This window comes from Falco punctatus, assembly GCF_963210335.1.
Source record: "Falco punctatus genome assembly, chromosome: 1".
Lineage (NCBI taxonomy): Eukaryota > Metazoa > Chordata > Aves > Falconiformes > Falconidae > Falco > Falco punctatus.
This window is the reverse complement of record NC_137580.1, coordinates 51486860-51499138: the sequence shown is the minus strand read 5'-3', so window position 1 is coordinate 51499138 and position 12279 is coordinate 51486860. Positions and strand designations below refer to the sequence as shown.

Here is a 12279-nt window from a genome sequence, read left to right as displayed (position 1 = left end):
TTCCACATACTAGTATTTCATATGTCACTCACGCTGTATGTGCACCTGAACCCATTACGCTTGATTATAAATTGCTGGTTGATAGAAAATTATATTCACAGGCATTTACTGAACATAATTACTCAGCAGGAACTACCAACCTGAATCTATTAGCTGTGGTGTAAGCACATTTCCCTAAGGATTTTTGGAAAGGGTGGGAGTAAATGTTATGAATGTTAGTGGTACAAGAAGACATCTGTGCTACACAGGGATACTTCCTCCATCATTTTACTTTCAGCTGTAGTAAAGCATAACTTTTAGTGTGCACCTCATTCATTTAAATTTAAATGGAGTTAAACAGAGTTATTTGAATGATTACATGGTAATCTACTGCACTATCAAAACACATACCTCACAGTGTATTAGGAAAACAGACTTCAGATTACAACTGTTTCTGTCAAAGCAGTCAGTACCAAGAGTACATGTTTGGGGCCAAAACCAGACTGAGTTAAATATTGGTTAGACACAGGACAGCTCCTACCCCAAAGGGAGCACACAAGATTTTCAAAGGTATCTGAAACAATTGGGAATTAGATGACAAAGTATTTTTCAAGATATAGCCCAAGTCATGCAGAAAAGCCATTGCTGGCAGACCCAGAGCCTGGATATGCTACAGGCACATCCGCATGGACGAACAGGTAATTGCACCCCTGTACTCTTCAGTGACTTCATTACCCTGCTCTTGGCAGTGTTTATTGCTGTGTGCTATGTTCCAGGCTGATAGTACTCTTCAATTTCTGCACACCTGACCAAGTGTGGGTGTAAATTAGCTCTAATCCAGAAGCAAATTGGCTCTGCTAAGTGTGCTGTGTGGTGAGTTTATACGGCTGCTAGACAGGAAGGGCCTTGAATCCATGGTTCAAAGAGGAAAGGTATCTATTTTTCTGGAGATGCAACAAGACTATATTCCTTTAAACAAATAATTGAAAAATAATTTATTTAGTTTGAGCTCCTTTAGTAGTCCTTGAGGAGAGACTTGTACCTCCCAAGGTTGATCTGCAACACATATACTAGATAATTTAGACTGGAACTAATTCATCTATGTCAGTGCCTCTATTTGTCCTGTGGGGAGAGCCTGAATTAATCTTTCTGTTGTCTACAGTTAGCTGGCATAAAATTCATTCCACATTTGTGGGCTTGGTTCATTTCTGCAAAACTAAACGCCTAGTTGCCAGTTCAACAGGCACAGGTTGTCTGTGGTCTGCTGTGGCATCTGCCTGCTCTCTCAGTGTCAGGTAATCAAGGGCATCTTGTATGGCACCAAACACAAACTGAGGAGCAACTGCATTTGAGCCATATGCACCTAGCCATGGGGGCAGGAGGCCAAGAACGAGCAAGTTATAAATATGAACATTATCAAGGAAGAGCAAAAGACTCATGACGTCCACTCTTGCTAGTGATTTGGTGAGGTTGCTACCTAGACCCAGGTCTCACAAAATACGTACCTGCTATTACACAAACACACAGTAGCATTGTGTTTCATTTAAAGCTTCTCTGCACATGTTGATTCTCCACACAAATTCTAGAGCAAGGGGAAATCAGCTTACAGACTCTAATTTTCACTTTGGAGTTGTGTGACAGTGCTGATGTTGCTGAGTGATGAGTGTTGTCTCTGCTCCAGTTGGTCCTTAAGTCTGCTGAGATCTGAACCAAGCTTCCTCTGGTGCAGAGCAAGATTGTTCTTTCTGTGTTTACTTGAAAATGTTCAGCAAATTCAGACACTTTTCAGTGTTTTCTGTTTTCCTGAAAGGACTACTGAGATCACTCTGTGCACAAGCTAAAGAACTAACTCTGCCATGGTTACTGCTCCTTTGTTAGGTGTAAAGAAGTTTTTTTCAATAAAAAAAAGAACATTAACTATATACAACTGTCCTTTAAGATAGTTTTAATTAGCTATATAATTAGTTGGTTTAATTAAATAGTCCTCCACAGTTGGGATTCTTTTGAATCCTTCCTCATTTTTCAGGTGTTTAACTCTCCTTCCATTTCTGCTTTTTTACTTCTCCTGCATTTTCCACCTTCATTGTTGTTTTCTGCTTATTTTTTAGAAGTGGAATTTAGACAGTCTTCCTACTGCTTAGTTGTTAGTATGATCCCTGCCATAATTTTTCCCAGGCCAAAATCACTTTCTGACGTCATTCCCTTCGTGTTTCAGAGGTCAGCATAGACCAAAGGCTGCCTACTAGGCAGCTGGAATACAACTCTGGTTTGAAAGTCAGAGAGCTTAGCCATAAGGATGCAAGCCAGTCTGTGTCACTTAGTTTCCAGGCATTGATCCCTGTGCCATTTCACCTTCTGGTGCGAATGTAGCTGGTGCCTAAAATACAGAAATGACATTCCCATGTAGCTCTCTATTTGCTGCCTGACAGACCTCCTTGGGTACAGCTGGGGAATGGGAAGTGGATGAATACTTTGGCAGGTGTTTGGGTTACCAGGTAACTTAATCTTATGCAAGATTATTATATCAATTAGTTGTGATATATGTTGCTATGAAATCAGAGCACTTCTTTTCAAATTGGGGAATTTTGCAGAATTTGGCCAGAAACTTACCTCTGTTCACATGTGCTAACCACATGCCAGTTCCTCCCCCTGCAACCTAGTTTCCTTGGGAAGCAAACACAAGCATCAAATGGCAAGACGGGATCTGCAGCTCACACCAACAGAATGTGGGCAATCCAGGAGTATTGTATTAATTCTTTTTTTGTTAGCATGTTTCCTTAAGATTTACACTGAGCAAAGGTTAGTATTTTCTTCTCGATGGACGGAAGTGTAAAATATACAAATGTCCTGAACCTCTGATCTTATTTTTGTTAACTTTTTTAAAAAGAAATCAAATACAGGAATTTCCACTGATTTCTGATATATTTGGTGGGTATTTTGTTTTGAAAAGTAAAAATACTCTTCCAAAATATGTGTATTCAGTTAAAAAAAGCCTGACCAGGATGCTTTGCTCACTTTTTTCTTCTTTATTTTTTTAAAAAATGTAGTTGAATGAAAACCTGGCAGATGAAAACTAGTAAGCAGAATAATGGAGATATAAGAGAAAAAGTAACACATACAATTGTAAAATGCTGCCAGCTTCTGCAACTTTTACAAAAACAGAACACAGCAAGAACCAATTTATAAGAGAAATCTTTAAAAATGCAGGCAGAAAATTAAGTGTCCACGTAGCCAACTCCATTCTTATTCCCCACAGTGGCAGACAGATGACAAGCCAAGCTGCTTATTGTCCCAGAAATCATGCTCAGTTAACATTTCTACAATCATTGCCTGCAATTGATGTTAAAATGATTGCAGAAAAATAGCGTGGAAAGTTTTTGAAGTGGAGTATTAAATGCACATACATATAACCCATTATTTTTTAAAAGATGTGTGCACACTGCAGGATCTACATATTACTGGCCCAAAAATGCCCTGATTTTGTAGGATGTGCACTTCTACTTATGTGCATGAGGTCCTGTAAAACTTAAATAAGGGATTTTATGAAAGATAAGGCTTTGCATGAGCTTGGGGCAGTGACTTTTTCTGTCTAAAGCACAAAAGATTCTGGATGCCATGAACACTTTTACTTAGTGTCAGACCAAGGAAACGGTCTTTTGGGGCTGCTGGGTGAGCTGACCCAGAAAATGAGCTGGTATGACCAACATTGTTATACCACCTACTTACCAATGAACACTCATTATTTAGGTCAGAGAGGTAAACCAAAACATATGCCTTCTTGTGGTGGTTATACTTTACATGTAAAGTTCAAGATATGCAGCTTTCTGTTTATACTTTCTGTCACACTTCAGATTACCAATGCCAGGGGCAACACTGGGCTTTGAGGTGACAGTGTGAGTCCTTTTGAGCCTTCACAGTCCAAATCCTTCTGTTTTTTCTCAGAACAAGTTTCTCTGCATGGAACTGCTCCAAAATGTGAGGAACATAGGGATGTACTATATATTTTTTCCACAAGGATGAAATATTGCCACAGTTAAACTCCAACATCTCATTAACATCCCGACGTCCCTTTCTTTTTACACCTTTTGTCTGGAAATAAAGGAGATGGGTGGGGATATAGTTTGAGGAGCTCTAGAGTGCCACAAATTTACCAAATGCTAGGGCTGAGAGTTTCATTTTTGTTTTGTCTGTAACTGAGAAGGGAATCCAGTTCTGATGAGGGATGCAACCAACCACTAACCATCTCCTTTCTTTTAGAAAGCAAATTCTAGGCCACTTGGTACAACAGTGCTTTGTTATCATCAAGACAGATTAGTTGCGTTCAGGGACAGGCAGTGATGCGGTGGAAAGATTTAAAGCAGTCATGTTAACCACTTCTGTCTGATTCATTCACCCAGGCATTTTTTGCTTGTGTTTGTGTACAAATTTTGATGTATCATTACAACACTGAACAACAACAACAAAAAAACCAACAACAAAAAAAGAGTAGTAGGCAATAGCAGTGGGCACGGAACAGACCTTGCCTCCCCTCAGTGCCGAGATATCTCACTTCAGTCTTGGCTATCTACAACTAGCTTCTATCTTGGGTAGACATGCTGGGTATTCCCAGCTATGCAAGTATCCCTGTGAGATATTGCTACAGTAGGGGTCCTCTTTACATTATGGAGTCCAACTCTGCAGCATTACACCAGTCTGTAAAAATTATTTTCAATTTGGTTGGAATATTTGCAACTCCAGAATATCTAGCAATTTTAGTTATATGGCATATCTTCCAAATTTCTATTTTCTATGGCCAGGATATAACAAAACAATGCCTATGTCTGTCACTTTCTGGCTTCTTCTAATTCCTTTACAAAATGTAATTGCTAGATATTTTCTATTGAGAATGAAAATTATTTCGTGTTGCATTTTGAAAGAATACTATATTTGGAATAGTCTGTATTTATCAGCTGATATTCTAAAAAGCCAGGACTTAGACATAAAGGTCTTTACTGTTTTTTTCTGAAGTCCTCTTTGTAGTTTCTGTATCTGTGCTCCAGTAGACAAAACGCAGTGACATGCACAGGGACATGTAGCTGAAATAGTTCCTTTCTGAGCACAATCATTCCCACTGACAGATCAGTTATTTTTTTCTCATGATTCAGACATGTTCAGAATTAGCCTTCTAGCAAGGCCATCTGGTCATCAGCATTACTTCTCTCTAGCTGCTACATCATAGAACTGAGGTGGGTTTTTAACTATTTAGCAAGCTGTCTCCCAGGATTCATGAATCTGAAAAGCTAGCATAGATGTGCCTCATCTGTTCTGACCTCAGACCCCCTCCCTTGTGAAGAACAACTGGGATAAATGCTCCACAGATTTATCTGCCCCTCAGGGCTTCTTTCAAGGAATGTAAAAGTTTCCAGGAATATAACTTTTTCTCATATAATAAAACTGCTGTTTCTAAACAGTTTGCCCACCTTTTCCCCAAACCAAAAGCAAAAGCTGTTTTCCCCAGCAAAGTGTTTGAAATATCAGTAGGTCAAGTTAAAATGCTAAATCTAGAAGTGGTAAAGCAAATCCACTGCCCACTCATACCAGTCTCTTTCTTCCACACCCAGGAGGCTGGGTTTGAAGCACGGGCAAAGTCACTTGCAAATTTGCAAAAAAAAAAACAAAGAAAAAAAATTAAAAAAAAATTCCTGTAGGACCTGGTACATGTGGAGTCTCCAAGGAGTGGTAGTTCTGCTGGCTTCAATTCTCTTTTGTCTCTCTGTCCTCACTGTTTGAAACAGCTTGCACTTCTGTGGCTTCAGTTTCACACTGACAGCCTGGCAAGACCCATTGATGAGTACATCAGCTGCACAAAGGTGTTATGTGCACCAAGGTATTGTCTGCCCAGAGCAAACAGGCAAGAGTGACAGACAGTGTGACAGCTTCCATACAGTTCTCAAACGTAGCAGATAGATTTTGTAAGCCTGATGCTACTGCTCTATATTGCTGTAGGGTTTTTTTGACTAGCATTTATTCCCCGTCCCTTGAATGCCCTTCCACTGATCAATACCTGATTCAAGATCCAGGATTGGAAATCAGTACCGCAGGAATTCTACTATAATATCTGCATATCAAGGTAATAAGAATCTTAAAAACCTTTACATAGCTCACACAGAGACTTTGTCTTTACCAGAAAAACTGTTGAAGCCCAAGACTGGACTGAAGGCTCAGTTACTTTTCTTGACCCATTCTTGTAGTGATTGATTGGTACAGCCTCTTTCTTCCTCACTGCTGGAGAGGAGATTGTTCAGTGCTGTGTCACACACTATCGGTATTGCATGGGGCAGTGGTGAAGGGAAGGAAAACTCAGCTTATCTCTTTGTTCGTTCAGCAGAACCACCCGATTCCCAGCTTAACTGCCTCAGAGACTACTTATGTATTTGTACAGAATTGTCATGGAATAAATGTAATAGACAACGTTCATACTAATTTTTATCCTCTTTTTCCCTGCAGGATATTTTTGTTTTCTGTTGGTTTTTTTTTTTTTTTCCCCATGTAACTATCTACTAGAACTTCTTTTCCAGTTTTTTCATTTGCAGCTGGCCATTTTACCATTTATTCTCAGTCAATAGCATTCAGCCCAGGAACAGCTAACCTGGTTCAGATCCACAACTAAGTCCTCATCAAGCGATTCATTCTCCCTGGGCCTTTACCAGGTAGCTGCATCAGCTTAAAGGCAAGATAAGTCAATCACTGGAAAACAGTTTTCTTCGAGTAATTTATTGCACTAATGCCACATTTAAACTGCATAAAAATGGCCCAGACTGCATCTATTTTGCCATGATTACGGGAACTGTGTTGAGGTGCCCGTGTTTTTAAAAGCTGAGAACATCTGATGGAAAAGTGCTCCCGCTCTGGTACCAAGGAATCAAAAGTGCAGGAACAAGAGACAAATTTCCCTTCCGCAACTGTCCAACATTTTAGCTGAAGAGACTGCTTGTGCACACACAGCTGCTGTGGTGAGATTTGTTTAGGTCCTGACCCGAGCCTAACTGCAGTTTGGAGCTAGATCGACATACAGACCAATTGCTTTATTTTACTTTTGCTGAAATTTCAGTAGTTTGGGAGGAGGCCTTAGCCTCTTAGCAAATCTGTAATTTTGGCAGTTATGTTGAATCTGCAACTTTTCATCCTTCTTCATTCCACTTCTCCTACTAAGCAGCCTGAAGACAAGCTTTCAGTATTCTTCTTCATCTAGTGAACAAAGCTGAGCTGCAAGTTCTTCCCTGGTAGTCCCCAAGTTTGCTACTGGGTTTCATTAGATGTTTGTGATCTTCAGTCTGGCCTACCATAGCTGTAGCAGTCTTTTTTGCTTCAGTATTATATTTTCCATGCTAGCTTTTAGCCAGTCTGTTCTCTTTACTCTTTTATTTTTATATATTCAATAATGCATATATGCATAATTACATATGCAGTATAATTACATTTTGCTTGATTATATATGCCACCTTTTCTTAATCATCACAGACACCAGACTGTAATTCCCCATTTCATTCAGGCCTGTGAAACACAGAGCAGTACTTAAAGGCACAAAGCTCTCAGCTTCCATCATTCTCGGCAGCAGCTGCCTCAACATCTGATGTGCAAGTACAAGGGAAATACCATGTTGCTCAGCATGTTCCTGCTCACTGTATCCTTTGCCTAGCCAAGAGCTGCAAGTACAAGCCTATAACATTGCTTTGACACCAGTTTATCCGGAAAAATCTCCTGTGGGTATGGGTCTGACAAGAACCCAAGGTTTCATCAGTCCAGTCATGGATTCAATGTTCTTTTTGTTTCTATTTCTTATCCACAACTTATCCAGCTCAGATTTATGATCAGAGCTCCAAATCATGTGAGATTTCTGGACAAATACAAATCCCACTCAGCTTTACCCCCTTACATTCTCTCTACTTGTCAAGAGAGAAGTTGAGGGACAGAAAAAGGCTTTAGTTTGCCCAGAGGGTGACAGAGGTAGAAACAGGAGCAGCATCTCTTGATTCTTAGTCCAATTCCCCAGCTCCCAGGGCATACTGTTAAATAGGTGTTAGCATGCCCATAATAACGCCTTATAGTGAAGTCTTTATGTAATTTTAATCACTGAATAAAGTGATTGATAAATTATTAAATAGTTAACAATTATTTTTTTACTACATCATCAGGTTAATAACCTATTGATTACTTCGATAGTTTATAATGCTAGATACAGAAACAGAAAATGTCTGAAAAGGCAACACAATGAAGCACTCCTAAAACAACATATTTCCTTAGCACTTCCAAACCCCCAAAATCTAATTATGGTTCAATAATAGACCTGGAAAGTAGGAACAGGATAAAAGAAAATAATGGAAATAGATCAACAACAGAAACCACCTTTGTAGAGAGTGGGAAGTTTGAGGCTAGTCACTGGTATCTTTTGAACTCAGCATGGGCTTTATTTCTCTCCTTTCTCCATTGTCCTCCTTACACACTGCCTTTGTGCCAGTTTGAGTGGTTTAAAAAAATAATAATGGTGTTTTCCTGCTTTATGCTGTTATTGAGAGACTTCTTATTTCCCCATTACTTTTAGCAGTACAGTAAATGTCTTTTTTTCCAGCATTTTATGAACCACATAAACATTAAACAAATTCAGGGAGAAAGCACTTTGCATGTCTTAGAACACAGTGATTCCTCAGATCGCCATAAAGCCAAAATTTGTCTCACTCCACTATTTAGAAGTTTGCACCCCACAGTTTGCCATGAGTTTCCAAGCACTGTAGCCTTTTTTCTTGATGGCTACAATTCTTGTAAGGTCCAGTAGCTCAGACGCTAAAGTGTTTCAAGTCTTTGCCTCATTCAATTACTCTCCTGGTAGTCCCCATGGGTGTTTTCTGAAGCCCTTATTAAAATATATATAAAAAAAATATCATCACATTTGCTGTCTTTCATTCCTTGGTGCCAAAGACAGTTTCAACAGGAAGTTACATACTACATTCAGATGTGCAGGAATTATATATCTCAGTTTTCTTAGAGCCCTTAGATAAAAATCCACTGTCTTAACGCTTTGTCAACATTCATTTGAACAACTGGTTCTAAAGCTGTTTCACTGATAGTTTGACTGGATATGATGGACAAATTTCTCATTAAGAAAGGAATGCCTCTAAGCTCATTTGTCCTGAACGGTGATGAAGACATCTAGGGACTCATATTTCTTGTGCTATCCTCTAATATCTCAGTCATCCATTGGCTTGTAGACTCACTGGTAACAGTTGTATTTCTGGTGCACTTGAGAAAATCACCATTAGGGTAGATGTTTTTAGCAGTTTCTTCTTTTTTTTTTTTTTTTTTAAGTCGCCTTATAGCTTTTTATTTAATCTATGTTTGTACTTTTTTAAACCTAACCTATTTGGACAGTATTTGCATTATTTTTACTTTAAATAGCTTCCTTTATTCCTCCATTTAGCTATGACAGTATTCTCATGTCCTTTCACATTCTCTTCTGAGTCTTCAGTATGGTGTCCCTATAATCTTTATGTCACCTGGAAGTATTTTACCCTTTGAAACTTACCCTTTACATTTCAGTTTTGCGTGCTTTTCCATTATTGAGCATTTTCTACATATTCAGTGTTATAAAGTGGTTTTGGAGTATACCATATATACCACTTGTAATCACTGTAGCAAAGACCTTCTTCAGTAGTGTCTCTAGTCCCAGCTCTCGGTGCCTTTTTTGGGAATACCTCAACAGCTGTTTCTTGTTTTGAGAAAACAATCAGGGAAAATTTCCTCCAAAACAGCAGCTGTTTATTTTAAAAAAATATATATTCTCTACCTCATAGCTTCCCCATGAATCTTTACACCTTTCCTGAAAGTATTTATATGGTGTCCGTGTTTGGAAGAGAACACTGAATATCACATGAATGACAGTAAAATCACAGAAGTTGATACCACTGCTGAACAGAAATGCCAAGAAGCTTGATGATAAAATGATCGGTGGGAACTGAAGGTGCTGCTAGGGCTGTTGCTGTTCTCTAGAAAATGATAGTAAAGGAAGATAACTTTGCAGTCTTTAAACGTAGGATTTTGTTGGTGTTGTTCCTTGAAACCACCTAGAAGGCTTTGACAACATATGAAGTAATAAAATGAGGAATACTGAATCTACTTTCACTCATGGTTTCTTCCTCTTTACTGATGGAAGTTACTGATAATTTTGTAGGACAGCAAAGGGGAGCAGCTGCTTACTGCCGTGGTGTGCCCAGTCAACAACTGTCATCAGCCTTGAGCTACCTGGAGGTTTTGTCAAGTTATAGTCTGAGCAAAGGTGCCAGAGAAAGCACTCTCCTCTGCTGGTTATTTATGATAGGCTTTAATGGGAGCAGGATTTGACCAAGACCCAACTGCATGTATTTAGGAGGAAGTAATCATCAACACTTAAAATAAACAGCAACTATAAAGCTCAAGGAGTTAATAGGGAGCAAATGGTGCAGGAATCTGTTTTATACAGAGGTGTATGTGGCTATCTCTGGGACCAGGAACAGTTGTCATTCTGATACAGTTATCTGCACGATAGCTATATCAATGTTTTTAAACTTTGGCAGATTAAGAAGACAGCAGGATCAAAGTGGACAGACTTCCAGCATGGACAGCAGAACATCCCTTCAGAGCCATGAGAAACTCCAAGATGGGCGTAACAACAACTTACTGGGACACGGCTGCACAAGAGGCTGCAGCAGCTAGTGAGCTACAGCCCTGCACACACCTCCACCCTAGCAAGGCGAGGAAAGGTCCTCTCTGCGCATGCCTTCATCTTCACCCCTCGGATCCTGGGACATCTGACTCCTCCAAAAGCAGGATTCCTAGACAATGACAAACCCATGGAGCCCACTGGCTGAGACTTTCCGCATATGATCCTGCTCTTTTGACTCTGCCACTGGAAAAATAACCATCAGCAACAAAATACTGTTTTATAAGTAAGTGTGACTTTCCTTTTCAAAATCCTGGAAGAAAACTTGAAACAATTCATTAGGCAGTTTCTCAAAGATTGCCACATTTCTGGCTACTTGCAAGAGACAAAGTTATATTGGGGCCAGCTTTATCCTGAAGACTTTATGTTACCCTCTCTGTCTCTTAATCTTAATGTTGATTAAAATGGTCCAGTTTGAAATTTTGTGAAACTGCTGGACAAAGCTGTTTCTGAGCACCTGGTATTGAGTTTATAACAGATGTATATGATGTAAATACATGAATGTAGTGTTAAATAGGCCAAATACTGAATAATATAATTTATATACCTGAAGACCATTGGAAAAGTTGGAGCTTGAATGTACTCACATTGTTCTTTAACTTCATGCATTCTGCTTTGTAGTAAAAGATGTGACCCTGGCCAAGTCCAGGTTTTGCTAGTGGCTTTAGTGGATGCAGGATAAGGCACGTTAGTAGTGTATGATAACCATGACAAAGACAGACCTTTTCATTTGTAACAATAGGCTGACTGAGCCAGAGTTGAAAAGCAGCTTAGTAAGGAGAGCTAGAAACATTAAGAATTTGCTCAGATCCATAGTTAGGTGCTATAAAATGTGAGGAAGTTACATGTGTGTCTGTTTTCATGGATCTATTCTGGATGAGAACCATCTTGAATAGAAACATAATTTATCCAAAGTATTGTTGACATGAAACCTTTTTTTTTTTCCAAACAACATCCACAATTCCAAACATTTATGGTATTTTACAACTTGTACATCCACATTTTGATAATAAATGCATGCTTGTTCTGTCTTATTGTGCATAAATTTTATTTGTTCTGTCTTATTGTGTATAAATTTTAAGGGTTAGCATCCATAAGCAAATTTCAGTTCAACTTTTTAAAACAGATAAGTTAGGCTTTTGGAAGTGAAAAATATTTTTTTTGTAATAATGTATTTTTACGGCACTGTTTCTGTTCTGTCTTTTACAAAACAAAGTTCTTTGTAATTGAACCAATTTAAAATTTTAGCTTCATGTTATATGCAATTATTGCCACAATTTTTTTCACAAAATACAGATTTTTATCACTCCATGAAATGACATGGTGTTCCTATGAGCAACAGAACAGTTTACAGATGTGCTAAGGTAAAGATTTTACATCTGTCATGAGCATGGTGTTGGTCTACTTGCTTAATTTGGGCATAGACTGAAATAATCATAGGATCAAGCGAATGAGCAGAGTATATCTGGTCGTGACAGGACAGATTTCATCGCCCAGAATAAACTATTTCATGCTCATCACTTCTTATAATGACCCATTGTTTGTTTTTTCTTTGCTTAGTAGTGGTT

The 12279-nt window shown here is 38.8% G+C and overlaps 1 protein-coding gene across 6 annotated transcripts in view; it reads left to right on the top strand.

The window, feature by feature from the left end:
• Window positions 1-11756, top strand: part of STK32B (serine/threonine kinase 32B) — a 180554-nt gene extending 168798 nt beyond the window's left edge. For all 6 annotated transcript variants that reach the window (XM_080373475.1, XM_080373474.1, XM_080373478.1 and 3 more), the window contains one exon: window positions 10566-11756. In XM_080373475.1, coding sequence (XP_080229601.1) covers window positions 10566-10704 — 139 coding nt within the window. In that variant the 3' untranslated portion in view covers window positions 10705-11756. The remainder of the gene's footprint in view (window positions 1-10565) is intronic.
• The last annotated feature ends 523 nt before the right edge of the window (window positions 11757-12279 follow it).